Genomic DNA, 24,391 nt, shown 5'->3' on the forward strand with positions numbered 1-24,391 from the left:
TCGATTTCTTGAAAGTATCAGGATGGTTTTAAACTAATGTAGGTATACTTTTGTTTCAATGCTTTTATTCATATTAAACAAAATCATTTATTGTTATCCTTTATCTGAAGTACAATGTTTGTAAAATATATATTCCTCGTTAGTATCCTATTTAGAATACAATACTTTGCATCTTGTAAAAAATATTATTTAATAATCATCTGTTGTATTTAATTAATATTAACATGATTAACATAAAAGGCACTTTCGCTTCTTGCAATTATATATCAGAAGCGAACGCATATTTAGAAAAATACAGGCATTGTAAATTTTATTTCCGACTAACGTAATATAGATTGAATAAAACTAACACGTCGCATATTATAGTTATAACATATCAAAGTATCTACACTATATAAAGTAGCCCTTATTGCAATTTTAACCTTAAATCTCTTAAAATTATGACATAACAGAATAATTTAATAAACGTATTCTAAAAGTACGAGAAACGATTATTCTCGTTCTTATGCGCGAAAATGTCACTTTTTTGTTCAATAGTATTATCTAACAAAGTCTAAATTAATACAAATATCAAAGAGAGCGCGAGAACCATACAGTTTGATAGTGACATGTTCTTACCTCGGTTCTTACTATAAGACTAGTTGCCCATTCCAAGTTCGGCAATTTCGTTAACACAGGTCAAAAGGTCACATCCTTCTTGTAACATTTATTGGTCATTGGAAAAATATTGGTAATTCTTCTGGCCAATAGCGTTGAGAACTTTCGTCCGTAGGAGAACCTTTGTCGTTTGATTTGTTCTCGCACTGATGGAGCGGGCGCTAACAAAGTAGTGCCGTCACTGACGCACGAGCGAGCGGAGCTGGGGTGGGAGGAACGGCGCGGCCGGCGCGGCGGCGGCGCGGCGCGGCGCGACGGCTCCCTAAGCTGCAAGATAGACGAATCCGATTTCCGAGCGTTCAGCAGTCGCGTCCCAGTCGCGTCTGACCTGCCGTAAGGTGAGGTACACGCATCCGGTTGCCGGGTAGACAGTGCGCGTGACAGTGCGCAGAGATTAGTAAAGCCAGGGCTGGTGCTTAGAGTCTCCGGAGTCGCGCGCCGAGAATGAAATTCATTCCTCGTCTGACACAGTACGACAGTGGCAGTAGAGGCAGCGACAGCGACGTCAGTAGTAACAGTAGTAGTCACGGTATATCGTTTCTTCGGTGCGGCGCCGTCAGTGACAGCAAAACGAGCAGGACGCATAAACGACAGGACCAACGGATACTATAATAAACGCTTTTTTTTGGTCGAACACACGTACGTGGCTCCAGACAGACGACTCTCGCGAGTTCACACATCACACACACACACACACACGCATACGCACGTGCGCGCGCGAGCGCGTACGCGCGCCGGGCCACGCAGCTCTAGCGTTCGCGACAGTGTTCGCCGGTTCGCGTTTCGGATCGTTGCGAAGAGTAACGGGGACAGAGGCGCGGATAGGGCGAGAAAAGGATAGAATACCGACGACAGTTCGTTACGCGCGATCTCGGAGTGCTTCTCTCGATCGGGTCCGAATAATTTTGGAGTGAAGTGAGCTAACACGGTGTGTTAAGCAACGAAAATTGAAGATCAAACCGTCGGTGGAGTGTGCACGGTTGTGTTGATCACCGATCGAGATTAAACCCTTACAAATGGTACAGATGGAAACGAAAATGCTGATGCCTTCCGTGCCTGCCGCGATGGCGAAGCTCCACCAGCGTAACGAATTCGTAAAATTTCGTAATGTAAACAAGACGCCGATGGATAATATATTCGAATATATCGCGAATATATCGCAAATCAGCCCGAAGATAAAGGAGCGGGAGGACATGCTAGATTATGTGCCGCAGTTCACACAGAGGTTCCAGCGAGTCACGTACCCTTTTGCGAAAAAAGGTTTATATTTCATTTATCTACATATTCTGCTTTATTGGGCGTGCCTTCCCGATTGGGACGGCGATTTTGCTTTGCGAAACTTCCCCTCGATTAACTCTCCTCAATCTCTTAAAAAAAAAAATCGCGTATTTCGAATGAGAGTCAGAATCTGGGTACATCGACTACGGTCGTTCCTTCACGAAGGTTTGCACTCGATGCGACGTCTCGCGTCTCACTTATGCCGAATGTCATCGCCCACGCTCGTCGTGACGCTCTGCGTCGCGGCCGGCCGGCCGGCCGGCCGGCGACTCGACGCGACGCTTATTTCGCGATTGCAAAATCTGAAAGTTTATTTTTAACTAGTCGCGACTAGATCGGAGAGACGTCGCAATGATTGTTCGCCAAAGCCGCCAGAAGCCGACGTGTTTCTACGGGGGGGTCGTTCTCCCCCCCTCCCCCCCGTGAAACACGATTAGACCGACCCCTTTCCACGTGATCTTACTCCTTGACGTAAGAGCGGGGAAAGGGTGGCGATCGTGCGCTTAAACAATAGATAGTGTACCAGAGACGAGAATAAACCGTGGACGGATCGGGCTATAACGATCACTTTTTTTCTGACCGAGCAAGTTGACGTTCCCCTTTTTTTTATCTCGATTTGACGATATCGGCGCGTATGGAGCTTGACGGATAACTCGGCGAAACTGTAGCGGAGAATTCGCGCGGGCTAAAACCTAAGGATATAAATACGAGTAATAAGATTAACGTGTAACTTCTATAATTAGCGGCTGTGTACTTGTCCGCGGCCGGGCCGGGCCGGTTCATCGAACCTTTCCCATACCTGCAGCGAGCGCGACTCGAGCATCGAGTTTATCGGGAATCGATGGGAATGAATATATGATGCGTGCGCTCGCTCGTAGGAATCCGATTCACGCGTGTTGCGCTTTTTAAAAGGCTCTTTACGAAGCGTGACGGGGCTGATGTTGGTGCCCGCGCGTGCACGTCGCTCCGCACGCGAGCGGAAACGCGCGGACGCGGCAGGCTCAACCTGACGCACTTATAACGCGCATTCTATGCTTGATGCGCGAAAGGAATCTTTCTTAGGGCAGGTAAAACCCGAATCGTTTCTCCAAATTTGTTCTTTTCGCCCAGTCGGAGAATTTCTTCTCATAACTTTCCAAGATAAATGAGAAACATGAATTTTTTCTTTTTTTTTCGTCTCTATCTATTCGCTGGTACATTATTTAATTAAAAGATATTCTTACCATGCTTTTATTTAATTTTTTTTCCAGAAAAACTGCGATCGCGCGCAATTACGGCGTTACCGCTAAAAAATAAGCCGTAAACGATACCTGTTTTCATTCTGAATGTGTGCGAGATGTATACCTACGTTTCTCATCGTGCATTTGTCAATTCGTATTTTCGTCGGAAAGAGGATATACCTGATGTACCCCGAAAAGAACGTGCTATTTTTTACACAAGCAAAAAAGTTTGGGATCAGAAGTGAATCAGTCAGGGGTATCCTCTTTTCAATTTCGCGACACATGTCAATTACATAAATTATATTCGTGCCCTCGCTTCTTTGTCTAGTCATATATGTTCTATAGAGAAAAGAATATTTACATATTTCGCTTATATATTTTTTTTCTTCGAAAGTCTATGGATGCTTCGATTTTTCTGACACTTTGTCAAAAAACTTTTCAGCGCATCCATCTCTGTGTGAAGTGTTTTCCGATTTATTTTCTGAGATATGCTAATTTGTTTTTGCAACTGCAACTACTGTCGCGATTCTTTCATCGGCGCATCGCGTCGGTTCCTCGTTTGACACACCGGCTGATAAAGCCGTTTGACATGATAAAAAAAAATGCGTGTACTTGACGCGTGTTCAACTTTCATCGATCATCGACGGAAAACTCGCTGCTCCGATTTAATCGCCGAGCCAGTCGGCTGATCGATTTTTCGCCTGTTCCTTCCAGGCGCAGCTTTTCGTACCGGCTCGCCCTTAATTAGCATCCGATGGAAAAGTTGTCGGCTCGTTACATGCTCGAGTGATAATGTTCGGCGGAAGCCGGGCGTACCCGCCTGGACCGGTTTCCCGTTTCTCGCGCGACTTGTATAGGCAGCAAAGGGGGTTCGCTCGCGACGCCCGTGATCGTGTTGGCGCGTCGCGCCGTCATGCACGCGTCCGTATATTTTCGAAAGTCCGAACGAAAGCGGCTTTCCTGCTCCTTATCAGATCTGCTCGAATAATTTCTCTCGTCGCGACGCGCGGTGCGATTTGGCCGCGACGATTTTACGTCAACGGTGAAGCCGCTTTTCCTAAAGAGGAGAGACCGCGACGAAGCGGCCAGGCGAAACTTCGCGCCCGCGAATGAACGGGATGGATTCCGGCGAAACGCGGAGAATTGAGTTCAATAAACGTAGAATATTAAAAGATATGTTAATACCTGATTTAAAAAGTCTGCATCTCAAAATCGATAAATAACTTAGGTTGCAGATGGTTAATGCAAGCTCTTCAGATTGTTTATTGTCCAAAGGAAAGAAAAACAATAGCGAAAAATTAATCCTTTTTACGTTTCTTAAAAAATTCGGAAGATCTTATGAACACCCTGTATGCCGTGATATACTGACCTACTTCTATAATGCTATCGTCCTGACCTATGTCTATGGCGCTATGATATTGACTCGTCTCCCCGTTACTGACCTATCTCTTCTATTTAACGCAATCAAGTGTATTTAATAAGAGTCATAAACGGAGAGTCAACGAGATAACATGTGCATATATGTGTCAAAAAAGCATTGTTTATCAACTTTCGGACGCACAATCTACAATGAAGTTATTGTATTAAAGAAACCTGATAAATATAACAAATCGAAATCAATGCGTCAGTAGAGATTCGATGTGTACGCGCAATGAGTGAATTAACCCTGTTATCGCGGAAATATAAAATTGAGACGGAATATCCTAAATATATATCACGTCGCCAAATGATATCTCGGCCGCATGGATTCGATTTTGCAATTAGTGAGTTTCTATTACGTAAAAGAAATGTCTTTATCTTTGCCTTTACGTGCCCCATCAGCGAAGATACAATAGTGCAAAGTCCGAAATATTATTCGATAATTACTTATTATCTGTCACCTCTCGTGATACTAACTATAATTTATAGCGCTGGACCCGATCGCGGCTCTTACAGCTGATTTCGACTACCGCTACTGACAGATGCGTGACGGGCACGAAAAACATCCGAGTATACCCGAATATCGACAGTCCCGTTTGCGATCATATTATTATGGAATCTGTTTTCGTTCGATCTGACATAATCTTTCTATTATTTTTTTAACACGATGAAATATGCATTAATGAAATTTTTTTTAACTTTTTTATTACTTTTCGTACAAATCATAATTGCCCGATTGACCTATTTCTTTTAAGTCGTAAAAGAAAATTGAAAGTTTTATAATTTTCTCGCGCGAGTGACAGTGACCGATAATTAAGTCGTGCCGTGTGTCAACACACGTCTGTTTGCATGCTATGCTCGATCATTTGTTGTTCGCGTGCTCGGAGCTGTGGACGAGAGCAGTTTTTTCTTCGCCGAGTCGCGAAGCAGTCCTTTCTTTGGTTCTCAAGGTTTATAAACTTCGTCTCCCACACCAGTTACCTTTTAACCCGTAACTTTTTACCCGTGAAACTGTCAATATTGTCGAAAACGTAAGAAATTGGGATGTGAAGATCGTTGTAAGGTACACACATGAAATATATTTACATGAGAGCTATATAGTTCATTAGTTATATATTTTTTATCGAATACTACCGTTACATTTCATATTGATAGAATATATTAAATTAAATTAAATTTTTCCAACGTTTTCTCCTATTAAATTCTATTGTTTCAACATTTCCCTATATTTATATCCCTATATTTATATTTTATATTTTTGTTTATCCATTTATTTTATTTTAACGTTATTTTGTAGTCCTCTGCTTTCTTTCTTCCTTCAAGGTTAAACAAATTGATCTACTGCACACTCACTCTTCGAACATCGTCCGTGCTGTCGTTTATCGTGTCGTGTCTCTCGCGTGTTAAAAGTCGATTGTAGAATACAAACGAGTTGACTAATTATCATCATTTTAATACGAAGAGATTATTTTGCGTCGCTTGAAAAATAATTGAGACGGAAACGTAACAGGAACTACATAGATAATATTAGTGAATATTTGGCTGAAAATTTGGTAAACTTGTAAATAGGAGTTGGAAGAAAGGGAAGCCATTATACTGGCACGAAAATATCGGTGAAACTGATCTTTCTGTAATCGTGATTCATACGGATCACCCACAGGCGTCATCCGTACACAGTTTCCCATCTGCTTTAGGCGAAACTGCAATCTTGAATCCCAGCGGATCTCATTGGAACAGTCAAGCGATGAATCATCGCACGTTAGGTATAAGTATATAACGCTGGCGCTTCCGTGTATTTTCAGTCGCCGCAATTGCTTTTATTTATATTATCAGTTCTTATAGATCATCATCGAACCCCCAAAGGGCTGCCATTGGGTTGACCCCGATTGAATCTCCCGATTTGAATTACCGATTATATTTAATTCTATGTCATAAACGAATCAATTGTTTTGAGAAGGACGTGATCTGTAATGTTGTGCAATCGTTTGTACCTTTGCTTTCAATTTACGTATTTTAAATTTTGAACATAATGAAATGACATACGATAACAGATTAATCCCGCGTTTTCTTTATGCTTCCTCAATTTTAATTGATTTATTTAAAAAGTATTCGGTAGGCTATATATGTATCGCATATAAAGTTATATAGATACACGTTTTATCGAGAAGTCACGACATACATTTCTCTGTTACGAAATGTTGCAGCTGATCGAATTAGATCAGAAAGTAATGTTGGATGTTGGCCGACTACGTGTATTAGAAAGTAACATTAAGGATCGCATACTTTAATGTTAGCAAACCACCGACGAAATGCATCCTGAAAGGGTATAAATAACACACGTTAGATATAATAGTTCCTTATACAGATAAGAAGCTATTCTGATGATAGCTATAGATGTCGATGATTTGTTAACGGTCAAAACAGTTTCGCGAATAATAATTTGTCACTTTGTGGCGTTACGTTATCCATTTTGGCTCCTTTTCGTATTATTTATCGGCAAATAAGGTCTTTTGTCACAATTTACTAATGAACATGTACGTGTAATGTAAAGGTCATCTATTTTCATATAGTGTTATGCACATGTTTTCAACCTTCATTCCTATTTTCGAAATTACTAATTACATGCTGTTTTACTGATATACACGATAATGCGCCGGCATTATGGTATGTACGTGATGCAATTTCGCGCGTTACTCTATTGCAATGAAGCAACATGTTGCAATCAACAGTGGAAAATACTAAAAAGTAAAGATTCCACGATCATTAAATAACCGAATTAGAAAAAAATAGGAAAATATGAAATTCTAAAATTTATTTTTGACATTTTTGTGGTATCATATATATTTATATTTTTTCAATCATAACATCTAATAACAATTTTTTCATTTTTTACTTTAACATATTGCTCACAGAACTTAAACAAAACTTTGATTATTTGACACAAATATTTAATTATTTGATACAAATATTTCATTTAAATCATAAACCTTATGGATTAAACATTTTTTATTAAATACCATTTAATTAATTTATTAATTTAATTTTTGCAAGGCTTAACACAATGTGTTGCGAGAGTCTTATATTTTTGTCATAATGCGGTTAATAATTTATTCGTGAAAGTGATATAAAAAAAAGGATGAATCTTTGAATTTTTAAATGCATTAGGCATTAATTTTAGTAATATAACGTAAATAATATAATATAATAATTAACAACGTAATTTTTTATTAATTATAAATTTTTTATCATATACAAATCTGCTTTAAAAAAATCATAAATAAATTTCTAATGTTTTAGATCCTTGGAACAATGCTACAACGATCGCAAATGAGGAAAAGAAGGTGAAAAGCATATTCCAATGGCCGGTGCAAGAGCCGCAGGTGGTGCAAGAGCCGAAGCCGAAGTCAAAGCCAGAGCCGGAGTCGGAACCGAAACCTGAGCTAAAATCGAATTCGGAATCGGAAGCAGAACTGAAGTCGAAATCGGAGATAGAGACGGAGACGAAGCCGGAGCCTCATGTAAAGTACTATTCAAAGCAGGAGCTAGAAGATTTAGATGTGCAGGAATGGCAGCAGTTGCTGCGACAGGCATCGAACCCAGAATGGGAAGAAGAACTAAGAAAATTACTAAGAGAATGGGCGAGTTATCCAGATCATGAAACTATGACAACGCGTGAGTGGTTTATCCGGTTATTCGGGACAGAAACTGCGGAAGATTTGATGATCCAGCTCAAAGTGAATGAGCCGGTGACAAAAAGTGAGGTAAGAAAACTCAACAGACTCACGAAAGATAACTCTGTTTATCCATATTTTATAACGGATGAAAATTCTAATCGCATGCTGTCCGAAACCGTCAAATATGAGAATGTCAGTCCTAGGAATCAAAACAAGAATGTCCAACAATGTCAACCTAAAACGCAGATAGCCAACAGGAGCCTTCTAAGATGTCAACAAAATGTCAATAATACGAATTCAGCCGCAATGAATATTCCCCATCAAGTTCCGTCAACTTCCGCCAACTTAAGTCAATCTTCGTCAACTTCCGGTCAACTTTCGTCAACTTCTGGTCAATTTTCTTCCACCAGAATCCTTCGATCTTCTGGTCAACCTGTGTTAACTTCCCATCTAAATTGTCAAGAAAACGTTGTCACATCGTATAACCAACAAGTTAACCGTCAAGAAGAAAATCAAGATGACGTAGAAATGATGCAAGAGTTAAACTTACACAAACAGGCAACTCTGATCGGTGATACAAACGAGGAGCCGACCTTCCGGCATCAGATGAACGTATCCGAGTATATCAATATAGGATTGACAGGAAGCTCACCTTCATTGAACAATGAAGAGCAGTTTTCTACTAGCCAGAGCCAGCGGGCCATAGCCAGCGGCAGACGGCGTCGGAGGAAAACCGAGGAGAATCAACGACAAAACGATATCAAGAACACCCTCATCGATCATTGCTATCACCTGAATGAGCCCGAAGGCGCGAGACGGTTGGAAATGAAGTCTGGTAAGTGAAATGTATTTTTGATGTCTCGAACTTTCTTATGAAATCTTTTCGCGATTTAACGATGAACGATTATTGGCTTTTTTATATAATTCGAATTTAAGATAACCGCTGATTGTATAACATCTCAATAGCCGCGCTAATTTTGATTAGAATTAACTGTTGATAATACGCTCAATATTAATAATAAATAAATAATAAACGCAAATTTTTACCTAGTCCAACGTTACAGAAGCGTAATATTTCATATACATTATTTGAAGACAAAAATTTATGTTTCGGTGATAATAGAGATAACAAGATACACGAATCGTTCCTCGGTAGATCACAAATTTTACCTGCACAGTGTGTGCAAGTAGACAAATTACTTGTTTTAATAGGTTTATTTTACGAGCAAATTTTGCACTATTTTATTTCCTTCTGCATTTCACACTAAAGCTATTTGGGGTGGGGAAACGCATGAAAAGTCGCGAAAAGATGCTGTGTGATATAATGTGAATATGTCAAAACGAAATAGAGTATTTGTCGAAATATTTTGAGTTCGGTATGATATCTCAGACGCGGGAGATCGCGTAATCGGCGGCATGGTGCCCGGAGTGCATTAGGGCACCGAATTCGGCTACCCGCATGAGTATGCTAATCGCGGGGACTCGGTTACTCGTCATCGCGCTCGTTCTCGCTCGTTCGTTCGCGCGAACGACGACTGAGAAACTCGTTTTCGTGCGCGAGCGCAGACTATAACGTCCTTAGGCAGTAATTTATTGCGAGAGAGATCCCGTGAGAATTTCGTGCCGCCGCGGAATTGATTCGTCAGTACGTCGGAAGGAAAGGAAAGGTGGTAGAAAAAAAAGGAAACAGAAGAAGAGAGATAAGAAGGAAAGAGACGAGTATTCGATAAAGCGAGAGACACGTGCGTCTCGAAGTAACGGGTCAGGCAATACGCGAGCGCACCGGATTTCGCGCTGATCAACGCCTCGAATATCTCTCATTAAAACTGCAACAACGCCTGTCATCGTCGCAGCGACGACGTGATGATGTTTCATCGTCGCGCAATCGCGATCGTCGAACGACTCGCCGTGATTACGCACACAATATATTACGTAATTTTTCTTTTATTCGATTCCCCGGATATTATGTATAAATCTCCGTGAAATATTGTTTCGTATAAATGCAGCTTATTTACTCGCACGCGCGAATGAAAAAAATTCCCCGAAGTTTATTCTCGTCCTTCGACGATCTTAAAATCTGTTTAACTTGTAAATGCTATGCTAAACCACCGTATCTCCTATGAATTTCCATGCTGGAGGCGTTTGATGGTATTTCTAGGACTCGAAGGATATTTGCAGTGTATATCCTCTCGAGGTGTATTTCAGCGAAACGGTTATCGTCTCGCTAAACAACCATTAAATGCACGATGTGCATTGCGTTTTCGCGCACGATGCCCGCGATCCTTCACGGAGGTAGATCCTTTTCTTATCCCGCGTGTACAGTCATCTCCGATGTATAGGACATAAAATATCGAGCGCACTCGTACGTCTTTTACAATCGCGGACAATGGGTAAGTCCGATTCGCGTTGCATCGCCGTGTTCCTGAGTCAATATTGACGAAGAATGTTGTGCGAGCGCGCTCGCAGCATCGTAAGTGTTACTTAATTACCGACCTCTCTCGGCACTGTTTTTCTCCCTCAATGACACCAATGATTACTGATTACCATCGACGAAGGAGCGTCGTGAGTTGATAGATCGCCGTAGTATCGATCGCCGCGCGACCCGGCCGGGGCCGGTCGTTGAAAACTCTCCTCTCGTGTCGTATCTTCGCGCGCATCGGCAAAATTGTGTCGAGGTCAGGAAAAGTTATCTATCGGTTTGTACATCGTGAATTAAGATCGCGAAGACGCTGGGTTTCTGCGAACTATCACGATTACCTAGCCTCTCGAAATCTAAGCGGGCGAACATGAAATATTAGCGAAAAAAATTACGACGAAAAATAATGAAAATACGATGCACGTGATAAAAAGATTCATACACGCATTTTCTCTCATCTATTATTTTAACAAAATTTATATCGGTCTTCTAAATTGTCGATTCTCAAAATTTTCGCAAGTTGCATGATAAGATGCAAATTATTGAAAGCGTTCTCATTATCGATTAGCTGCCGCATAATAAAAAGAATAAAGAACATTCGCTGAAGACGCGAGACGATTTTAAAATGATTGCACGATAAATTCTGATAATTTCGTTCCGCGTTATTATCGTTATCGTGCGTCACGCGACAATTGCAATTTTATTTTCACGACTGTATACGCACGCGAAAGGCTTTTAGGATGCGTTCCGCACGTTTTCCTCGTAGAAGGCGCCATTCCTTCACGTGTCGCGATGCCGTATCTAACTATAGTGTAATTTCTACCGAGAAGATAGACGCGACTTGCATAACACGAATAAGCCGCGAGCTATGATAAATGTTCTTTTTTTCTTCCCAAGTAGCCTCGTGCGCGCGAAGGAGGGCAACGAAATGCACGTGTACCGTCGTTTGCAAAAATCAAGGTGTTCTATTTGCGGAAAACATTTTCTGTTAATCTCCGATAGCCTTCGAACTTTTGCCAAACCGAACGATTTTGCTCCAGCAAAACACGCGAGATAAAAATAAACAAGTTCGGAAAACACTATTTATCCTTGTAGACTTGAAGTGACCGTTTCGTTTCGCAAAGGTATAAAAATAATTTGTTCGCAAACTCATTTACTTTAATCGTTGCAAAATAATCGTTAAAAAAATTAGAAATCTGTCGTAATCTAAAGTTATCATCTAATTTTTTGCAATTATTATTTTATAAGAATTTACATTGAAATTGCAAACGCAATTGCTTATTGAATGTCGCGATCGTGGCGTTAAGAATGGCGCAGGTTCTCGCGCGATTACGTCTTCAAACAGGTATCTGCAATCTCTCGGAGGAATCGGAACATGCCTAAACCATGCCGCGAAAGGGTATTCCGCGCGCGTAATCGCCACCAGCGCTGGAATCCAACGGCGACGTCGCTCGACAGTAAACTCACGCCCGTGATTTGCCACCTGAGGAGTGTATTGCACCACATGGCGACACCGGCCGCTATCTGACGCATGTACGTACATGAGAATGTGTGCGCTCACGCGACGGCGGCGGCGTACGCGCTCGTGACCCAGACACGTAACTTACGTCGGCTCGAAGATGATTACGTACCTACCACGAGCGCGCCTCTCGCTCGCGGCGGTACTTTACCGATTAGAACGATCGTCCTCTGTCTCCGTCTTGTTTGCGCGCGAGCATTGCAACGAAGCCGCTGATGCATTGGTTTGCGGGAATACGAGACAAGGGTCGTTGACGAGCACAGCTAACGCGCTCGGCCTTTGATCGATCGACATAGGTTTATTGCTAGCTCAGCGTTTTCCACACTGCTTTTTTTCCTCATTTTCTCTCCCTCTCTCTCTTTCTTTGCTTCTAAAGCGTTGTGTTTAAAGTGCAAGTAGTACAAGGCAGGCATCAGTATGCACGTAAAATCTGATCTGAGATGTTACTTGCCAAGTTAATTTAATTCGGCTTTGATTCAATTTGCTGATTTGCGTCAGACGGGCTTATAGTTAGAGAACGAACGTGATCTTGACGGAAACGTACTGTTGAAAATCGTCAGATGCGGCAGATCTGAATGACCGATGACGCCCAGCGTCGGATGTCGCAATCTCGCAACATTGTCACGAATGACTTAAGTAGCAATCATTGTGAAGATCTCGAGAAGTATGAAGCGCCAAATGGCGTTTCACAAACGGCAAAGCAGTGGGACGTTCGAACCGCGGTTCCTTCGTCAAAAGTGCCGCCCGCGTTTCCTCTCTCTCTCTACCCGCAGCTCCTTAATGGACCCACAGCGTGGATCCCAATGGGTCTGACCAAGACGACGCGACGACGGTGGTGGCATGTGACCGGACACGTCGCAGATCCGACCTTGACGTTGCCCGCTCGTAATTGGTAATTGGCCGATTCACTGATGTGCAAGTCGCCGGTTTTGATCGCGGTCGGCCGTATCGGTGAGACGCACAGGTGATTGTCGGTCGGTCTTTCGGACAAGAAATTACAAATTACAATTCTCAATACTTCTCCGCTGATAACTTGGTCTGATACCCGCTTTTAGCGTTAAATGCGGTCATCCGATTCTTTCTTTTTTTTTTTTAATCAGCTTTCATGACGAAACTCGCGTTTGTCGTTATCACGGGCCAAGAATCATGGCCGCATTTAGCGCGCGATGTACATCGCGCGGATACTCGTGCCGCTCGTGTACCGATTTATGAAGACATAAGACATAATCGTGGTCGTAAATTTCTCGACATTGCGGCATTGGGTGCGTGTGCGTGCTCGTCGTGAGAACCGATTCTTTCGTCCCGCGCGCGTAATCGTCACCACCTATCCCGCCAGGAATGGATCGATTTATTCCTTCGAGTCCCTTATCGGAATCCGATTAACTGTTTAACGCGAAAACCCCGGCCACTCGGTGAGATAGTCCGCGCGCAAACAATCGACTTTCGATTTTTACGTAATCCGTGATTGCCACCGACTGACCTTGTCTTTCTTTTTTTGGAAGATCGACGAAGCAACGCTATATTTTTTTCATATCTTTGTGGACCTCTGCACTGGCTCTGGTCTTCTCGTCTCCTATTCATCTGAGAGAGGGTCACATTGATTACTTTTTTTCGCAGTAGGTTACTCTTTTACAGAGAGAAGATACGAAGCGACCGACATCCGGCGCAGATAAACTGACTCCGTATGGTCGTTTTTTTGTATTCACGAACGGTCTTCGTGATCGCATCACGTGTTTGAGCGTTCTCTTTGTCGCGTTGCACCGAGTAAGGACTAACGGATTCATTATCTGAATTTCAAGGCGAATACTTTTATCTCATCTTCGTGCGTCGCGTCTTGCAGTTAAGATATTAAATCGCCACGAATTTCTGCGCGGATTTCTACGTTCATTTCTAGTATCTTAATTGAGAATGTACATAATTAATGTACATTCCTCCATCGAAAATCTAATGAACATTTCTGCGCGACTACATTGCAGCGTATATTAAGTGAGCAATTTAACGGAGACATTCTTAAGCGAAAATACATACGCATATATCTCGATGAAAGGATAAGTAGCCCCGTCTTATCTGACTTACGCGCGCTCGTTCCACTCAGTGGAAAGCTCCAAACGAGTAATCGCTCAATCTGCTGTACAAACATCGGATTTAAATAAATTTATTATATAATTATATTTATATCATTTTAATGTAATTAAGAAATCAAATTAAAGCAACTCGATATTTGCTCGGTACGTACATCTGTCAATCATACTTCGGCACGTTCTATCAATATAACGGCGCTCCGAACGACGCGTTTGTTCGCGCCGACAGTTTCTTCGGGTGTGATCTTTCATTCGCACAACCGAGAGGATCGATGGAGCATGCGCCTCCGATCGCGCGGGAACTCGAAGGTCGCGCGGTACCAAGTGACGTCAACCGATAGCCGGCCGGCCGGCCGGTTCGCCGGTCTGCCGGTCCGCTCCGTCGATCGCCGTTTGCGGTCAGGCGTGGGACCCCGCAGCGGTGGTTTAAATGGTCGCCGGAATGCGGTTAAGCCTTTTTGCCATTCGCGCCGCAGTTGTGGACCGTGTGACGGGGGATAGTCAACGACGTATCACGCGGAGCACGTAGCCCTCGCGGCATCTGCCTTTTGCACAGTTGCTTGATTTAAATAATTCTATCGAATAAATATCTCAATAATAATCTTTGATGAAACAATAAATATATATAGATATAGCAATCACGATTTTTATAAACAAATATTATTTGAGGAAATCGAGATTTATTGATTTTCTTAGGTGCACTGCTCATATCAGCGCTATTTTCGTCTATTAAAAAAATTACGGAACAGTGTAATAATAAATTACAGTTGTAGAAATGCTTATTGGAATTTAGTCTAACCACATCGCGTTGATCTTTCAGTCGCGTTTCCTTGAAGAAACATTGGCGAGCACGTTCTACGTACTAAGCATTACAAAGTTGGAAATACTCCAAGTAGAGAACGGTGAACTAAAAATTGACGCGCGGATTTTCCTCGGAAAAGCTGATCTGCCTTGTCACATGATTCATTGCATCGACCCGTAACGGGATGATTCATCGCTGAGAACTGAATCCCGGCGTACGTCAGGGAAACGAGCGTGTTTCATTCACAATCGGTCAATTGTCCGTAATAGCTTCCCGCACGGAACTGATAATTCCCGATATTATGGATGACGTTCTTTTGTACTCTTTGCGACATAGTAACCTTTCACATTTATTTGTTAAATATTTTAGATATGGCTTTAACGATTACGTCAGTTAGCAACCATTGTTAAATATTATCCGACGTTAAAGTGAGTGAAGAGTCGAATTCGAGTGTAAACACTTCAGAACGTAATCATTCAATTCCCTGCGTGAGTAATCATTTTTCTGTAAATTTTCCTCGTGTGTAAATCGCGCGAATTGCGACGACGTTCGTTGGCGCCAAGCTTAGGCGCCGCTAATCATCAAGGCGAACGCGACGATATGTGCGATGAACAACGACAGCGATCCGCGATATATCGCCACCACCGTCGGCTCTGTAGAGCCGACAGAGCGTAGTGGGAGCCAGGAAATTCCCGGTTGAACGATCATGAAATTCCACGAACTCGAGCCGACCACTCGATCTCGCGTCTTGCAAGATTAATCACCAGGTGAGGACCGGGATGGCTGAGCGACCGACAAAAAACGAGTGCATTTTGCTCGCCGTATCAGGATCGCATCTCGGAATCTCGTGATTAACGTCGACCGACGGATCAGTTTTCAGTGGCGGACTCGACTTTTCGCCGCTCTTGAACACTTAGGAAGTTGCTTTTAAAAATTAGCGCGAGCGGTTAAAAAATCGTACATAAAAATGTCACTTTTATAAAAATAATCGCCAGAGATAAAAATACAAAAAAGGAAGTATGAATTATTAAAAGTCGTATAAATAAATTAATGAGCGAACTCGAAATAATTTGACATTAGAATTACAAATGAGTAAAGTTCTTCTACATGCAGCGAAGTATTAATGCCCGGTACTTAAAGAATTCACAAGAAGCTCGCGACACTTTTAATCCACTTGTGTGCGTCGGCGGCAATTTCTCTCACACGCCTTGATCAACTTCACCCGCGTTTAATTTGCACGCCGTCGCATTTCAAGGAAGTCGACGACTCGACTTATGTTTGAAGCTACCTTTCGTGGTATTCGCACGCAATCCCACTCAGGTTCTTTTTCCATCGATGGCATAGACTGCACTGTGGGTTCAGTTCCTCATGCAAATTCCTCGCTTAAAGCTTCCAGGAAAGTCGCGCGTTGGAACGCTCGTTACTTGCGCGCGTCGCATCGGAATCAGGATTCGCGCGTTTCGCAAATACAGGCGGCGGTCATGCGCGTGCTGCTATGCGTGTCTGAAAGTCAATTTCGATTTCGGAGAAACAGGTGAAACGTGCGGCTTTTCCGCGTCTTCGTTGAAATTTATATGCGATTACAAACTGTTGTCGAGAAATCTGGTCTCCCTCTATTTGCAGCTTTTAAATTCACGGCCGCGACTATCATACTTTGTATCCTCTCTCTCTTTCTCTCTTTCTTTTTATTGCTTTGTGCTTCTCGCAAAAATGTTGATAAATGTCACTGATCAACATTTTGATACCTTGTGACATTCTTGGTATTATCTTTACTTCGAATATATAGCGCTTAGAATTTATATATTCTGACATTCTTCTGTTTATGAAAAATAGCAGAACTCGTAAAGTCACCAATTGATCGACAAATAAAAATCGGAACGTTAATAGGCATAGAATAATTACACGGCGGTACTGAATTTATCCTGACTAACGTTGCGTTACGAAAGCTATCGCACGAAAGTGAGGAAAATGTCAGGCAGTCCATTATTAAAATACGTATATAATACGGGCGGTTGACGTGGGTTGTATTCTAATATCATTGAAATGCAGTTTCACCGCGAACGTAACGCGCCTTCTGGTTATTGCAAAACAATTTTGCGTATCGGTTCTGCACGTAGACGGGTTTGGCATCTTGCGAAGGTATTAGTTAATATTCTATCTGAGCGGAAACCTAGAAACCAACTATTCTTTCATTCTCCCTTTCTGTCTGTCAAACCTTACTCGTTATCACCATCGTTACTATTCTTATTTTTTAACATCTTATTTAAGAATTTTAGATATTTTTATAGTTTTCTTGTTCTCATTATGTTTTTGCACCTTCTGCAGTCTGCTTTGTTAATTACTTCTAAGGGATTTACCTTAAACTTTAAATAATACTATCACTTATTTTTCTGTTTCTTTTCTGATTTATAAAGTGCAAAAAAGCGCATTGCTTTCTCACTTTCACCGTCTTCCTCTTCCTCTTTTCCTTCATTTCCTCCTCCCACTAGCTACAATTACGCCTTTTCCTCGGGAGAACAAGTGGGTGCCTATTTTTGTGCAGGGGCTGTACGTAAAAGCGCATCTCCGTAAAATGACGCAATCCATTCATTCATTAACTGCAGCCGCGTGGGAGAGACTGCAGATAAGTGCCGTAGCAAAAGCGCCCACTGAAGTCGCTTCTAAGACTTTCTAATGGGAGTGGAATTCTTCCGGAATAATAAAACGGTACACTGTGATCTTCGTTTAAAAGTCATCGTTGCACGTCATATTAATCGCGCAAAAAATATTTGGCGAAAGATTCAATATCGCAAAGCTGATTTCCTCGAGTTTGACATCGTCGCCAATTTCTGCGTGGATAATTGAAGAAAGCGTTAAACTTCGCCATTGCACGCGAGAATATCATGTCTATGCCTGTATGGGCTAAGTTTAGAATCGCGATACGAGCTAATACCTGCTTTGCATTGCTTAAAGTAATACCCCTACGCGCAGCGGGCGTCATTATAATTTTAAATCCATCGCGTGTAAGTTATTTAAATGTTATTCGAAAGGCTTAGATAACACCGTAATTATCATTTTCAGTCGAACAGATTTATCGTTATTCCCGCATAAACGCGACGCATTTCAGTTTTGCACAATATCGTTTCCGGTTATCGCCGTGCGAATGAAGGAGAAGAGGAGATAAAGAGAGAAAGAGGGGGAGATAAAAAGAGGAATTGTCTGGTCGACTAACCAGGACGCCTTGACTCTTGCACCGGCAATTAAGAGACCGAGTCGAACGCCCAAAATGTCAGCCCGGCAAAATCTGATTTGGGAATGCCGGTCCAGTGTCGTCGACAACGTTTTGACTACTTTTTTGGTCAAGCAATCGATCCCTCATCTCTTGTTTTTTTCCGTCTTAATAACTATTTTGAGAAAACAGAAAAATTTTTAAATATAATTTAATTTAATTAACTCTGTTTCAATTAGTCTAGTAATTTGACTATATAACGGGGGTTGCATTTAATTTACAAAAAGTATTTTAGTAATTTGAATGAAATATTTATTCTCTGCATTTTTTATTTTCTGGAGCTCGAGAAAACATTGTAGAAAGTATTAACAAAATCAAATATGCAATTTTTAATTGTATTATGTTTTTTAATTGTATTATGAAATCAAATGAATGTATTCTGATGGCAAGTCCAGTTTATCGTCACCGATTGTTAATTATACTGCTCATTAATTGGATGAAATGCGAGCATTGCTATCGAATGAGTAATATAATTAACAATCCTCCCTTTACCTTTCGATCGGCTGGCCGTTTCGTCGTCCTCTCGTTCTTATTGCATTTCTCGTCCGAGACGGTATGCCAGTCGCTCGTCTATTCTCGAAACGATAATGCGGTGGAACGGTACGGGGAAGGAATGCTAAGAGGAGAGAAGAAAAGGGAGAGAGTAAGAGGAGGCACAGGTAGATGAAGAGAAGGAGAGAGAAAGAGAAAGAGAGGTGAAACGGCAGCGAGAGAGAGAGAATAAATTGACATTTTCCGTAAGTGATTCGTGCGAATGAGATGATGCATTCCTCCGTTTTTTTTCTGATGCCACCTGAATGCGTTAGGCTCAATGCTGCGAAATGTTTTGCGAAAAATCATCTAAACTTATCGATGAATCACTCGTCGCGACTTTTCGTCAACAACAAATTTCGCAAGATTTTACGGAAATTTTTCGTATTGTCCCGCCGTACATTGTTATTTTACAAAAGCATGACGATCGTATCGACGATTACGAGAGACTAGAGTCGCATTTCAAAGCAATTCGCGTTCTAACGTTCCGACGTGATACTCGTGACGCCTACTTTCGCATGTGGAAGGCACAGAATGATTCATTCGGCCGCACTTTCTCGCGAGCGAACGGGAAGGAATTATCCCGATGCTCCTTGTTAATGCATCGTTATGGCCGGCTATTGGCGTGTGTGGGAGTGCTCCGATTACGTCTGGTCACCGGAACGGACGTCGACTCCGGCACTATTCCCTCTAGACGCCATGTGAGCCGCTTGTATCTCGTGAAGATATTTATCCCCTCCGTTCTATGGTATCATCGTCCGCGACAGTATTCGCGTGCGAACGGGCAGAACGGCGAGTCCAACGGAGCAGGAACACCGCGTGCGACTTCTTTTTTTCGACGTACTTGTTGTTACTCACGCAGTGACACGTCGCGACCCGGCGACTCGATTCGCAGATAACGCGCGACGTGACGTGGGTGGGTGCACGTACGTACGTTCACGCGCGGTTATCCGCATTCGTTATCCTCTGCAAGATATTGTCTACGTATTCCTTATTATCATTCTCCTTATTTCGGCATCAACGGGGCACACCGAATCAATTAATTCAGGCATTCGAATCCCTTCGCGATGTTCACTTTCGTAACTGGATTGGAAGCTTGTCGGTTACAAGACATCACGAGGCTCACAATCAGGCATGAAGAGATTTATGGCTTCGTCTTATATACGGCTGACCAGGAAGAGAAACGTGCCATCACGTTCGCATATGTGGCACGAGGAAAAGGATCGTCATTCGAGACTACTTTAAAGTACAAACAGCTTTCTGACGTTCGTACCTTGCTTGAATTCCAAGATAATCGCGATTTTGCGGAAAATTTATCAGGTCTTTCCTTCGCTGTAAAGTGAAAAAGAGAAGTTGGAAAATTTTACGATCCTGCTCAATCTAAAAAAAAACCTACATTTTTACTTGATTATTTTTTATTTTATAATTGATATTATTGCAGTTATTGAATCATAAAATACTATCGAAACCCGGAGCTCGGTTAGAAAATGAGAAATATTAATCCGCGAGATACGGAAGCGCGAGAAATTTGATAACGCGAAGAAAACGGCAATATAAGCTAGATAGAAATGAGAGTTCACTCGGGTCAGATAGAAGTGGATCATCGCTAGACGAACATCTCCTCTGGACCTCGCCTAGATCTCAAAGTGTTGTATGTGGCGCCGGAGAAAGTGATAATCCGTGAATGACAACGATCCGTGGAAGTTTTATGTGCAAGTACATGAAAGCCGCTTGAAGGGAGTTCGCGTAGGTCATGAAGATCCGATATATCTTCCGCTATCGGTCGGTGTTATCGCAGACGGGTCGTCTCGTATCAGGGGACTTACATATTTATCGCACGAAACACGAAACTCGGGCATCATCTATCGTTTTCGAGTCCTATTGATGTAGCTTACACCATGCTACTCAACCCTTAATTGCTATGCGTCATTCTGATTAGATTAGCTTCTTCCTTTTATCAAAGTATCTATATTTGAGTTCTCTTTCTATCCTTTTCAACTGATCGGTCTTTAATTCCTCATAAAGATATGGCGCTTTAAATTGGGTTGATAGGTTAATCTCATCGTAATTAAGAAAATAGTGTATATACGTTCCCTTGAACTAGTTTTATCGCGTGCACTATCTATTATCTGCAATCTTTAAAAAACGTACGTCCATAATTATCCTCGTAGGTCTAGACAATTCTTAATATGTACATAAATTTTGCTCGACAGCTCGAGTAGAATTAAGATAAACGCTATTTTAAAATAATCTACAGAAAATGGAATAGAAACGAATAAAAATAAATCAAAATTTCTATTAAAGAATTTTCTCTTTCGTCAATTAACATAAATTCTTTTTCTTGGTAATGTTTTCCATCGTATAAAGTAATTTATACGAGATATTCTTTGAATAGTCGGACAACGTTCTAAATATCACGTTATCTCGTCGCATCTATTCGTCCGCGTATTTCGCGCTCGCTCGCCGTTTTTGCGGGAGGGGGGAAGCGTCAGCATCCGAGAGACGGAGCCGAGAGGAGTGCGGGCAAAAGGGGGGTACTACCTGGAAAACCGAAGCGCAGGAGTACTCTCACCCCGGATCCACGCCCAAGCGTTCCCCTAACTAAGCAGAGGCGTCGCGTTCGATACGGCGCGGAAGAATCCTCCCCCTCGTCGCGTGTCCTCGCATCCTCCTGCTTGTCCCGTCTCCCTGTCCCTCATCCCCGTTTCCCTGGCCTCTTCGATCGACGTCGCGTCGGCTGTCTCAATGAGAGAGAGAGAGAGAGAGAGGGGGGGGGAGAGAGGGGAGAGAGAGAGAGGCGATCGATTCGCGTCGACGTACTATGGCCTGCTTACGCGGAGAGCACTGACCCCCAAGGTCGTTCTTACGCGGCTGCACGTGCTGCCGCGAATTGACGTTGCCCCTCTCTACCGTCGATCGTCGCCTTCCCCCCTTCCTGCCGCCGCCTCGCGGAGTACTTGATCCGCCGTCCCCCGGTCTCTCCCCCTCCCGCTGTCGTGGTGCACGCTGCACTGACACGCTTACATCGCGACATTCGCGACGACGACGACGACGACGGATACCGCCGACCACTTCTGCGGCCTCCTCGCAGCAGCGCGCGTGACATATGAATTCAAGATATCGATATTCGTAAAACAGTCGAGATGGGGAGGAGGGAGAGAAAGAGAGAGGGAACGGGGTCTGATAGGGAGCATGAGACGCAGAGAGGTGGACTGCAGCAAAGTCAGGTGGATCTCTCGAACGCGCAGTACGTGCGCAGTGCCTTGCCGTGCGTATCTTTTAATAAAACGATGCTAATTTTCTATGTAACGTTGCAATTGTACTTACGTTATGCTATATATACAAGCGAGACGGTGATATAGATTGTTTCCAATTTGTGGAAAGAATCATCGTCACGTTTCAGGTATCACATAGCGATCTTTGCCTCGTAGATCGCCTCGAGAGGAAACGACTTAACGAGCTAACATTTGCTCCAGCTCTCAGTTATTTATCACACATCCTCCAGAGATCCATAATTAGTACTTTTATCGCGAAGAAGAGCCAGTCGGTGATTACCGATTAATGCATTAGTCGTTACGAACAACGTAACCGGCGTCAGATCGTCATTCCGCGGTTCCGGCAGGGGCGAACGGACGCGCACGCTCTGTAATCGCGCATTCACGACGTCTTACCGCGTGCGTGCGTCACGACGCACATACGGGCACGTTTGCACATCGACGCGGACACCAATACAAATCAATTCTGCTGCGCCTAGAGTTGTCGTGCGATTATTAGCATATATTCTAACGCTCAATTGCACGTCGGCTTACTTCCGCGTTCTCGTCACACACGAGTCACGCTCTTGCTCGAGCTTCTATTCGCTCTCCTCGCTTGCTTCACACATGCACATAGACGCGCGCACACACGCGTCATTGTGCTAATTAAATATGTCGCGGACATCGCGGAACATCGTGAAAAATTTGAGGCACTCCCTCAGTCGAGATATTCATATAATGTCAGTGACTGTGAAAAGGGAAAGAGAAAGAGAAAGGGAAAAAGAATTTTTTATTTGATTTAATGAGAGAGTTCTGAAAAGATAGTAGACTACATCATAATACGCGAAAAGAAGCGTAGTTAGTAATTTAATTGCGCGATTAAGTAATACTTAAAAAGCGGCGATATTTTTAAAAGTAATTATATTTGCAATAGTGATCACTGTCTTTCAATTGTTATCAAGTATTTATTTCTTAAGTAACTTCGTTAAGTGGTTAAATAAATGCTTATTGGTTGAAGCCTTATTACGGAGAGGGGCTGAATAGTCGTAGCGCCAGGATAGAGGCGCACGCGAGTAAATCAAAGCCTCGCCTACCAACTTGCGTCGCTATTTTAGACGTTTCGCGCCTTTTTCACCGCGAGGCCGCGACGACGCCCTGGCCCGGCTGGCCCCACGCCAGATTCGGCGAGATTCATATGTCTGAATGCATCAGGCACGTGGAAGCGTTCCGAGTCCCGACGCGAGGCCGCTTTCGTGCACGTGCATATAGGTGCGCGTGCGAGGTTGACAGACATATCTTGCTTTTCTTCCTCGTGCCTCGAGTGTCTCCTTCCGCTTGTCCTCGTTTATGAGCCTCGGGACTGAAATGTTACGGCACCTATGGAGCGATGCCAAAAAGGGCATGCACGCTGGAAGATCGCAGCTTTAAATGAACAGCGCTGATTGAACTCTTCTTTGAATGGCACAATTTAACGTGTATATTCCCGCGATGCTCGGTATTCACGCGAATGCAATTGCTCGTGGCGCGTACTTTGATAACAACGGCAAACATTGATTCTTAAGTTAGGAAAAATGATAAACAATTTAATATAATTAAACGTCTATTTCAATGTATTTATAATTAGTATAATAGGAATTTTGAAGGCCGGTAAATGTTGTAAAATCTGTCAAACTCTTATTATTACGCCATAAACACGAGAGGCGCACCACTAAGCTGCGTGACGTCCTTGCGTGTGCATGACAGTCTTGCGGCTTACAAAGGACACATGACCGTGGCATAAAATTACCGATGAGACTTGGCACGGAGAGGTTTCTCGACGAGTTCATTAGCCGACAAAAATTATGAAGCATGCGTCAGATTTTTCCTCGTTGGTAAATTTTGGATTGGAAAGAAGAAACGTCTCTGCGAGAGATTAGCCGAATTCGGATTTTACGCGATCGTAGAAACGAATTGAGAGAGTTTTCGACGCGCGGCAATCGCGACTCGGGAAGCACACAGAAACATTGAGTACATAATAAGTTAATAACGGCCTATTGCGCTTTATTACGTATGAATCACCTCGAATACCGAACGAGAGAATTGACTCAATAAAGATAAGATAAACTGCTCGGCGGATGCGAAATAATCGTTGCGATGGAATTATACTACAACAATTCAGAGACGCGAACGGGTTAGAGCTGGGAAAGAGAGAGAGGGGGGAAGGTGGGAAAGAGACAGGAGAGAGGGGGAGAGAGAGAGAGAGAGGCGATCTTTCGCACGCGTGCATGTGAAT

At 42.8% G+C, this 24,391-nt stretch overlaps 1 protein-coding gene across 1 annotated transcript in view; it reads left to right on the forward strand.

Moving 5' to 3' along the window:
• The first annotated feature begins 986 nt into the window (after nt 1-986).
• The window catches only part of LOC112463746, a 29,418-nt gene continuing 6,013 nt past the window's right edge, over nt 987-24,391 (forward strand). Inside the window, exons 1-2 of the mRNA XM_025030282.1 lie at nt 987-1,917; nt 7,872-9,083. Of these exons, the coding sequence (XP_024886050.1) occupies nt 1,674-1,917; nt 7,872-9,083 (1,456 nt within the window). The 5' untranslated portion in view covers nt 987-1,673. The remainder of the gene's footprint in view (nt 1,918-7,871; nt 9,084-24,391) is intronic.

This window comes from Temnothorax curvispinosus, unplaced genomic scaffold (assembly GCF_003070985.1).
Source record: "Temnothorax curvispinosus isolate PA1 unplaced genomic scaffold, ASM307098v1 QBEX01013620.1, whole genome shotgun sequence".
NCBI lineage: Eukaryota > Metazoa > Arthropoda > Insecta > Hymenoptera > Formicidae > Temnothorax > Temnothorax curvispinosus.